General features: G+C 48.5%; 1 protein-coding gene across 1 annotated transcript in view; it reads right to left on the minus strand.

Moving 5' to 3' along the window:
• Positions 1 to 1718: 1718 nt before the first annotated feature.
• The window catches only part of DCTD (dCMP deaminase), a 46180-nt gene continuing 36922 nt past the window's right edge, over positions 1719 to 10976 (minus strand). Inside the window, exon 6 of the mRNA XM_077761854.1 lies at positions 1719 to 1749. Coding sequence (XP_077617980.1) covers positions 1734 to 1749 — 16 coding nt within the window. The 3' untranslated portion in view covers positions 1719 to 1733. The remainder of the gene's footprint in view (positions 1750 to 10976) is intronic.

Raw genomic sequence — 10976 nt, forward strand, 5'->3', positions numbered from 1 at the left:
CATTTAAAAATATTATTCTGAGGGTGCCTGGGTGGCTCAGTCAATTAGATGTCAGACTCTTAGTGTCGGCTCAGGTCATGATCTCATGATTTGTCAGAGCAAACCCCCCATCAGGGCCGACAGTGAGTAACCTGCTTGAGATTCTCTCTCCCCCTCTCTCTCTGCCCCCTGCTGCTTGTGCATGCGTGTTCTCTCTCTCTCTCAAATATATATATACATATATATATGTATATATATATATATATAATGCTGAAAAAGATTCCATNCCTTGCCCCCCCCAAAAAATTTTAAGAACACTTATTTTAAAACCACACTCCAAAAAAACGTTTTGAAATGTTTATGCAGTGGCTTAGGGAAGAAAAAATAAGCACCCACACTGGAGAAACGGCGTGGGGGGCAGGCTGGGGACCGTAAACACGTGAAAGACCTGGTCACACTCTGAATCTCAGTGAATGAGAAGCCTTTCCTCCATGTAGCAAATGGACCAGCTCAAACCTGGTGACTAAGCACACAGCACCTTACGTTCTTCTAACACACACTCGAGTCCTAGAAAAGCCGCTGGAACAAACTGATGTCAGTGCCCCTGGTTTCCCGCAAAAATCTGGAGTCCCGCGTGGCGTTTTATCCCAGCGGGGACCTCAGATGGCAAACCTTGAGGGTGAATCCCATTCCACAGCTTCCCTCCAGCTCTTGCCGGGTTCGGGGTTTGAGGTCACTGCAGAAGAGAGACATCAGCCTTACTCGCAGCTCGCACCGGAAAATAAGCCATAAGTAAGCGTTCTGAAGGTCAGGGTGCCTGAGGCTGAGGAGCTGGATTCAAACAACTCAGGGCAGGGCACCGGCCAGCTCAGTCAGAAGAGCCGGCAACTCTTGATCTAGGGGTGTGAGTTTGAGCCCCACGTTGGGTATACAGATTACTAAAAAATTAAATAAATTAACTTTGAAAAATAATAATTCAGGGGCGCCTGGATGGCTGAGTCGGTTAAGTGTCTGGCTCTTGATTGTGGCTCAGCTCATGATCTCACAGTTCTTGGGTTCGGTCCCCATGTCAGCCCGTGCGCTGATGGAACGGAACCTGCCTGAGGTCGTCTCTCCTTCTCCCTGCCCTTCCGCTGCCTGTGCCCTCACTAAATAAATAAGTAAGTAAATAAACTTAAAATAAGATAAAATATTTCTCTCTGACTCAGTTTTTAAAAAAGAATAAAAAAATAAATAATAATTCAGTGCAGCCAGGAGCATGAACGAACTACCTGTTAGAACATGGTAATTTTATTCCCGCCATTTCCCATCCAGAGGAAACAAGGAAACTCCTTTTTCCTGGACAAGGGGGGCAAGGGGAAGCCATTTTTCTTGGGAGGCTGTGGGGAGCGATGGAAAGACAATGAACTTGGAGGTCAGAGCTGCGTTTGACATGGGCCCAGGGAGGGCTAATAAACATCCATGTCCAGTGTCCTCATCTATAAAATAATACTGACCTGACACATTGCAGGAAGATGGGAAGGCCCACCAGGCTGTGCTCTTTCCTTCTTTCATAATAAAATAGAGGAATTCTTCCCCAAGAAAGGCAGCAAGAAGTGTTTCTTCAAGAGAAAAGACTACAAAACGAATAAAATCGTGTGCTTTCTGGAGCAAGGCCAGCCTTTCTTCTCTTCATCAAACTTGAACTTCCCTATCGATGCTGTATGCCTCCCTCTTCTGGCAGAAATCTTTCAGGTTTCCTTATCTGCAGTCCATCAGAGTCTGGAGCACCTGAAGACAAAAGCCACAGAGCAGAAAATCTCTTAGGGGCACCTGGACGGCTCAGTCAGTGGAACATCAGACTTCGGCTCAGGTCATGATCTTGTGGTTCATGAGTTCGAGCCCCACGTCAGGCTTGCTGCTGTCAGCCTGTCTGTGGCGAGCCCGCTTTGGGTCCTCTGTCCCCCTCTCTCTGCCCCTCCCCTGTCTGCTCTCCCTCTCAAAAAATAAATAAAACTAAAAAAAGGAAATCTCAAGTTTTAATGTTTATGTACTTTTGAGAGAGAGAGACAGAGACAGAGACAGAGTATGAGCAGGGGAGGAGCAGAGAGAGAGGCAGACACAGAATCCGAAGCAGGTTCCAGGCTCTGAGCTGTCAGCACAGAGCCTGATGTGGGGCTCGAACTCAGGAACCAAGAGATCATGACCTGAACCCAAGTCGGACATCTAACTGACTGAGCCACCCAAGTGCTCCCCGCAAAAGGAAATCTCTTAAACAAGCTCGTCTTCAGCACGGTTCTGCCCTGAGCTTCAGAAACCGGGGTGGGGCAGGCTGCCCAGGAGGGAGGCTGAGGCTCAGGGTTCAAGTGTGCTCAACAACAGAGGGCTTAAGAGTCCCTGATTCATTGACTGGGGCAAGCAGAGTCCCCACCCCCCCAGCTTCNTAAGTTTCTAATCAGTCATTATGGATTCTGTTTTCTTCCTCTCCGTTCAAAGTACAAATTCACGGTTAAATACCTGAAAAGCCTTCTGGCTTCCTTTTGTTTGTTTATTTCTCTCCTTCCATTCAAATGAAAATAATTTTTCCGCACATCCCGTTAGCAGCTCACATCGGAGAGCACTTTATGCTTTTCAGAACGGTTTTGCATTCAGAGCCTCTGACGGGCGTCTGACCTGCGCTCAGCTCAACTGTCCCTAACCCGGTTACACACTTCCGCAAGCCCACACAAACCTCCCTTCTGTGCCCTGGATATTGGATATTGCCAAACTCCACTCATCCTGTACCTCGCAGTACCCCCCCCCCACCGCCCCCCATTCCAGTGTCTCTGGTTCTGTCGCATTATTTGTAAAACCTGTGCCAGCAGAGATCAACAGTCCCCTTGAACTGTTTGGGGATTGGCCTTCGGTCAGCTCATCTTTGACCTTCATATTCGTACATCGCCTGGAAACAAAGCTCTGCTCTCCTTGGAAGCCAGAGTCTTCGCCCTCTACGTGAAGCAAGTACTGGGCTTAGTCTCGGAGAGCTGAGCCCCAAGAGCCGCTGCTGTGCTCGGGACACGGGCACTTGGGAGACGAGCTGCCAGGTGAGCTGTTTGTTTTCATCGTGGCCTCACTGTGTGGTTATCCCCTGCGTGGCTCTCTTTTTTACAAAAGCAAGAGCTTTAGTGAGAAAGAGTCACATACCATGCAAGCCACCTACTTCAAGTGTTCAATTCAGTCTGGTATATTCACCGAGCAGCGCAAACGTCACCACCATCAATTTTCGAACATTTTCATCACGGTTCCATTACTCCAAAAAGAACTCCACACCCATTAGTGGTCATTTCCCCATTTCCTCCAACCTAACCTCCCCACTCCCACCCCCGGCAGCAGCTAATCTATTTCTGTCTGTAGATTTGTCTATTTTTGGACATTCCTATAAACAGACTCCTCCACTATGTGGTCTTCTGTAACTGGCTTCTCTTACTTAGCATAGTGTCTTCAAGGTTTATCCGTATTATAGCATGGATCAATACTTAATTTCTTTTTATTGCTGAACTGTATTATGTAGAGAGGCCACATTTTATTTATCCAGTCATCAGTGGATGGACATTATGTTGTTTCCCTGTTGGGGCTATTATGTATGATGCTGCTATGTACCCACAGACCCAAGTTTTTGTGTGAATATATGTTTTTATTACTCTTGGGCAGTTACCTAGAAGTAGAATTGCAGGATTATTTCCAGTGTCTTTAAGAATATGCTACTCTTGGGGCGCCTGGGTGGCTTAGTCGGTTAAGCGTCCGACTTTCGCTTAGGTCATGATCTCGCGGTTCGTGGGTTCGAGCCCCGCATCGGGCTCTGGGCTGACAGCCAGCTCAGAGCCTGGAGCCTGCTTCAGATTCTGTGTCTCCCTCTCTCTCTGCTCCCCCCGCTCATTCACTCTTTCTCTCTTTCAAAAGTAAATAAACATTAAAAATCATTTTTAAAAAATCATGCTACTCTTTCACCCATTGCTCATTTAATTCTTCTCAGCCCTTTATGAAACAAGTATCCGGAGGTGTTTATGAGGTCATTAAATTAGCAGTAGTAAGAAATAAACCCCAACATTTCACTGGTGTGGCGATCTCAACCTTCATTTCTCACTCATGTAGCACTCCACTTCAACAGCCAGCCTTTCCACGCGCTAGTTCTGTGTCCCAGGCTCCTTGTATCTTGTGCCTCAAATGTCCCCTCTGCTTTGAGCCGAAGAAAAAGGATGTAGGGAGTGAAGAAGGCACATCTTCTAAAAAAAAAAAAACAAAAAAAAAAAACAAAAAACACTGCCCCAGATTTTTCCGTTGTACATAGCTCCATCCCCATTCAAGCAGGGCCATGAGTGTTTACGTGCCGGGCATTGATTCACATGGTCCGCTGCCAGTAACACCATAGACCCTTCTCTCNACAAAAAACAAAAAAAAAACACTGCCCCAGATTTTTCCGTTGTACATAGCTCCATCCCCATTCAAGCGGGGCCATGAGTGTTTACGTGCCGGGCATTGATTCACATGGTCCGCTGCCAGTAACACCATAGACCCTTCTCTCTTCTGGTCGGCTGTCTGTGAAGGGGTCCCTCTGCTTCTGGCCACAGGATAGATCATTGACCCAAAGTGGACCAGATTAACGTTCCTCCGTGGAATTGGAAGCTTAAGGAATGTGACACTCAAGAGCAGACACATCCTGGGGCGGGGGGCCCGAGGAGGTATTGTGCATTCCTCTCTTCCTCTTGGATTCCTGAATGGTGCTGGGATCCCAGTGTTTCTGGAGACTTCTGCCTCAGCTCTGACTCTGGTTTGCTCCATAGCCTTACAATAAGCCTTGTGAACTAAATCAGAGTGGTTTCCTGTCACTGGCAACAGAAAATCCCAACCAATACTCTACCCGGGCAGAAACCTGAGAATCGTTCTAACATCCTTTCAACCTTCTGCATTCAAGTCCTATTGATTCCACGTCCTACACAGGGCTCAGATCTCCTTGCTCATATAACCTCCATGGCTACAGTTAAGGTTGTTACCATTGTTTGCCTGAACTTCACAAGACCCCTTAACTACTGCCTACCTGTCCCCATGGTAACTTTTCTAACATACAAGTAAGGGCTTAAAAAATTACAATACCACCATCAGTGCAGTGAAATTATGCACTCAAATATTACTAGTGGGGTTGTAATTTTTGTAACCTTTTAGAAAGGCAATCTGGCCATATGTATTGAAAGCCATTTTAAAAAAATAATACATCCTTTGATCCAACACTCACTTGTAAGAATCTTTTTCCTACAGAAACAATCAGAGATATATAGATTTATGCATGACAGTGTCCTGAAATTATTCATCCATCCATTTATTCAACAAATATTGCATGCCCCCTATATGCCAGGCACGACTGTTATTACTTTTAATAACAAAGTGTTGGAGAAATAAATGAATTGTCCAGTTAGAGACAATCAGTTAAATAAATGTAGTTATTTTTGTATGAGAGAATACGATGTAGTCATTAAATGCCATATTTTTAGAAGAATAATGACATGGTAAAATTCACATTAAAGGAAAAAAGCAAGTTCCAAAATAGTATATAAAATATAATCTCAATTTTGAAGAGACACACTAACTAATGTGTTAACAATGGCTAGGGTGCCTGGGTGGCTCAGTCGGTGAAGCGTCTGACTTGGGCTCAGGTAATGATCTCATGGTTCGTGGGTTCGAACCCCACATCGGGCTCTGTGCTGACAGCTCAGAACTTGGAGCCTGCTTCAGATTCTGTGTCTCCCTCTCTCTGACTCTCCCCTACTTACATTCTGTCTGTCTCTTTCTCTCAAAACAAATAAACATTAAAAAAAAAAAAATTAGAAGGTTACCCATGGCTTTCTCTAGGAAATGAGATTATGGGTGATTTTTATGTTTTTGCCCATGTCTCTATGTATCTCCAATTATTAACAATAAACAGGGAAAATGACTTCAAAAATTACTTAAAAAGCAATAAGAAAATATGATTGTGCTCTCATTCTACATAAAACCCATCACCAGCTCTTCCCTTCCAGAATAAATGCTGCAGAATCAACTCCTCCAACATCTCCAAGGCCCCCACCTGTCCCATTTCAGCTCACCTGCTATTGCAGAGCACGCCTTGACCTTCACACCTCAGGGCCTCCCCTCACCCTATGCCCCACAGCGGTCTCTCCTCCTGCACTGCCTCTGCGTCTTTGTTCATTCAACAAACACTCTGTCCGAGGCACTAAGAATGTAACAGTGAAGACAGTAGACAAAATCCAGGCCTCATGGAGTTCATCTCCAGTAGAAGCAGTTAATAAACATGAACACACGCAGAGATGAGCTGGATCAGCTACCTATTGCTGCTGTAACAAATCACCCCACACTTAGTAGCTTATAGCAACGCACACTTGATTCCCTTACAGTTCTGGAGGTCAGAAATCCGAAACAAGTCTTCGAAGACTAAAGTCAAGGCATCGGCAGGACTGGTTCTTTCTCGAGGCTCCAGGTGGGAGTCCATTTCCTTGCCTTTTTTAGCATCTAGTGGTGACTGCTGGCCTCTCGTATTCTAGTGGCTTTCTCCATTTTCAAAGGCAGCTTTGAAGCTCCTTCTCTTCTCTCTGAACATACGTGTATCTTCATCCATCTTACAAGGACTTTCCTGAGTGCATGAGGCACACCCAGATAAGCCAGGGTAATTTCCCATCTCAAGATCCTTAACTTAATCCCATCTGCAAAGTCTGTTTGGCCATAGGAGCTCACATATTCCTGGCTTCTGAGGATTAGAACGTGGGCATTTGGGAGGACCAGCCTATCCACATGCCGTATGTTGTATGTGTTGACTTCTATGGAAAACAAAAAAATAAAAGAGGTTGAAAGTGCTGTGGACAAGGGGTAGTGAGTTTGAGCTTTATGGCGGAAGGGGGTTCCGGGACAGCCTCGCTGTCCGAGCACAGACCCTCCACTCTTGCTCTTCCTGTGGTTGTCCTGGCAAGAAGCATTCGTGTTCCAAGAACTAGTTGAAGTATCCCTCCTCTGGAAACCCTTCCTCCATCTACTACCTCCCCTGTGGGTTAGAGTGGCTAAGGGTACTTCCGTCTACTCCACTCTCAGAACGCTTATATTCTGGGTGATAATTTGTGTGTACAAATGAGCTTTCCCTAATAGTTTATGAACTTCTTTAGGGCAGAGTCAATGTACCGTGACACACACCCCCACCTCCATTCAGCACGATGCCAGGCTCAGATGTCCAGTGAATAGTCATGAAGCAGGTGAAGACATGAGAGGGAACTGGGCTGAGATTCAAATGCGAACCCCAATTCTACCTGTCTGACTTAGCAATCACGTGACAACGGGCAAGTTCTTACATCTCCCCAAGGCTGCCTTCTCATCTCTGAATGAGATGACAATGATGACACCTGCTTTCTAGGATTGGTCCGGCAATCGCACGATGACAAAGTCCGTAAAGCTTGTAGCAACCGGCTTGAAGGAGTTCTATTGAATTATATAGAGCCGTGCGGTAATATTGGAGGTGAAGAGCGGCTGATAGAAAAGTAAATTTTGAAAACTTGTGACCAGTCACTGAAACTTAAGATTTACGCTGAGCTCAGGCCGGCACTTCCCGCTCTGGCTCAAGCCTCTAGCCTGTTACCTGCAGGGACCTTGACTCTGTGTTGTAGCTCCCGTGGGGCCTCGAACATAATGGTTCAGCTCACCATGTATGTCCTGTGTGTCAAGACCTGTGCTAGATGCCGAGGGTACACGGTTGACCAGAGAGGCCCGTTTCCTGGCCTCACAGACAGGACAGGCGCTATACAGAATAGAAGCGCCAGCCTCTGAGGCCGGTTGGACTGGCGGGGCCGGGAAGGCCTGTGCTCTGGGTTGCACGGGGGTGTTCTGTGCCCCCTGCAAACGCCTGGGCCAAACTCCTGCATTTCCAGCTTTGGTGCAGTTGTGAGGGAAAATTAAACCAGTACTTTCTTAAGACACTCCTGCATTTCATGCAGGCTCCCGGGGACGGCACTGCCACTTTGCAGCAGTAAAGTGTGCTAATGCTCAGCTCTGTTCTAATGCACCGTAAGGCGTGTTATGACATCCGGCGGCTCTGCGAGAGAACGTGCTTACCACCTGGAGAATAAACAACGAACCAGGAGCAGAGCAGCGCAGGCTCGCAGGAAATTTCCATTCTCTCCTCACTTAGCGCCGTTAACCATCATGCCTGGCGTTGCCTGACTCCCAACACGCGATCGGGGCTATCCTTTCTGAGAGAACACACGATTCCCCGCACCCCTCTCTCTCGGCTCTGCGATGGATGCTGACAGATCGCCAAGCTTCTCTGCACTTCGGACAACTAAGGGGCCCCAGGGTGCTTCCTACCTCCCTCCCCTGGGAAAGGGGACACGAGAGAGCCTTCCCCTGGCTGCCTTTGCGCAGATGCTGTGGTCCAAGATCGATGTGTCACTGGCTTTCCTTCCCCAGGAGGCTGAGGAAAGACCACTGACAAAGCACCTTGCCCTTCGCTGTGGAGGCGACCCCAGCGGCCCCCTGATCCAGACACTGGTCAGGTGGCCATGGCCGTGAATGTGGGTGCTGGGGCACACCGACAGAGCCACGCACCAGGACATCCCTGGCCTTGCCCAGAACGCACGGCACCATGCACCTGCGCTCAGGTCTGTTCCTGACCCCCACGAGATGCCTGGGCTCAGCACCTTTCTGAGACACTGCCTAGCTTTTCTTTCCCTGCCATGGGTACCGGACACTGGCCTGAGTTCAAGAACGACAGGAAAGGGCAAATGGCCCCGGGGTCTGCGAGGACCAACGTGGCTTATTTCGAAATTTAAATTTGGTGTCAAGTCATAAAAGGACTCTAACACCTTACACTAAATAAGGAAAACTATCCCGTTCGGGGGCCTTATCCCTGCCCCGTTCTGCTCGGCTTCTCTCCCTCATTACGCTTGTATAATACAGTACGGTCTCTATTGAGTCTTCCCTTCCTGTTTTTACACTTATTCCTGCTTCACTGACTTTATTATCGGCAGAATTTTGCAGCATTTTTTTAACGCAGCCATAAATACTATTCAATTCAACAAATGCATACAAATGGTTTCCATTAGAATTTTAATCTACTCTCAAAATGAAAGAAAAGCTTAATATAAATCTTTTTAAATTACCAGAACATAAATTCAGACAGGGACGACTCCACCTAGACTACACACAAGGGGTCACATCCCACTGTCCTCGCTCATAAATTAATTGAGGTCTCTCGCCACCGTAAACGCACAGCGCATCCCGGAAAGATCATATCTGTCAAGATTGCAGATTGGTTTCCCTCAGACTTTGTAAAAGTCACAGCTTACAATACCTTCATTATGCCGATGAGAATGGCTGTCTCCCCAACTGGAAAGAAATAGGTGTTTTGTTCTGTTGGACCAAGATTTACAGAAAGCAATTTTCCTCCATGCAGGAGATATGACAGACCCGCTGGAAAAAAAAATGTCATTTCACAACTTCTTCCATTTCATCACCTTTTTTACTGCTCGATGTAGATTCTCTCCCCTGTGCCAACGGGCTGCAGTGACATTTAATGGCTAAGTGAGGGAGTCGCCGGTGAGTGAGTGGAGGCACGTTTTCTGAGGGCCTAGGCCGCAGAGTTAGGGCTGCTTCCTCTCTCCCCACCCAGAGGCTGTCTGGACGTGTCCCGAGCACCCCCAGCACCAGGGAGTGGAGCGCCGCAGCCCCTCGAGCCCTCAGACCACCTTGACCATGAGAACTCGCGTGAGTCTTGACGGGCTTCCGCAGACAGTGAAGCGGCTCAGCGCTCCTCCGTCCTTGGCCCCCAGCAGTGTCCTCTCTCAGGGGGGCGCCTGAAGGGCAGACTGGGCTTGGGCTTTTTTGTTGTTGTTTTTTTTTTTTTCATTTCCTCATGTCATAACCTAATGCTGTTCTAGCAGAACTTCTGCATATTAAATTGCCTTTTAGCCGCTGGGAAGGGGGTGGCGTGATCTGCGGAGAAAAGGCCCCTCATGTAAATGTATGACGGCTGACATCACCCCACGGAGGAGAAAGGGCAAGATCAGCTTGGAGCCCGCGGGTCAGCAAACCCCGGGAAGCGTCACTCTTCACAGCCGCTTCCCCCTCCTTGAGTCAAGAGCCGCTGTCCCGGGCTCCTCGCCCCCAGCGGCCCCCTTTCAGGCCCGTCACTGCCTGTTCTCTGGGCTGCGGCCGGCGACAGAGCCGAGGGGGTCTAAGGGGAAAGCGTAAGGACATGTTTTGGGTTCTGAGAGCGTCTGCAGTCTGGGTGCCGGAGAGAAAGCAAAAGGCAAACTCACAATCTCTGTCCTGGCCCTCGGGCAAAATCATGCCACGGAACAGGCTTCCCACGCGGGCGGCCACTTAGCCCCAAGGGGCAGGGAGGGCAGGGCCACGAGATAGCCTAGTGGGGCCGTCTGTCCGGGCTGGTGAGGTGTTTGCAAATCTTTCTACAAATGATGATCTCTATCCACGTAAAGCAGCACAATAGCCTCTTTGCTTTACTGAGTGGTGCTGGTTGCTCAAGTGCTTATTTCTTGATTCTTAGCCCATTTGCTTTCCATTAGCAGTAATTCCAAGCCCGCAAAACTCCAATTACTAAGTGATAATAGAAATGGTGCTCTGCGTCGAATTCTCTAGAGCGAGGGCTCCAGGGCCACCCGGGTTCCGTGCACAGCCGCACCGCAATTCTATTTATGCCACACGAGCAAGACACCTGGCCGAGCCCTGGGCGGGAGGCCCGGGGGGGAGGGGGGCACGTTCAGAGCAGGTGTCTGCACGACGGGGTCCTAAGGAAGCTGGGTGAAACAGGAAAGGTGCCCCTGACACGGTCCAAGGCACTCAGGCGGGGCCGCGGCATCCGGAGGAACCGAAGCACACAGAAGACGCTGAATGTGTGCTGCTCAGATTTCTTGAGTTGGCTGCAAGGATGTCCAGGCAGGGGGTGATTAGAGCAAGGGGCTGGGCGGGGGGGGTAAAGGGGGGGGGGC

This window comes from Crocuta crocuta, unplaced genomic scaffold (assembly GCF_008692635.1).
Source record: "Crocuta crocuta isolate KB4526 unplaced genomic scaffold, BGI_CrCroc_1.0 scaffold90, whole genome shotgun sequence".
NCBI lineage: Eukaryota > Metazoa > Chordata > Mammalia > Carnivora > Hyaenidae > Crocuta > Crocuta crocuta.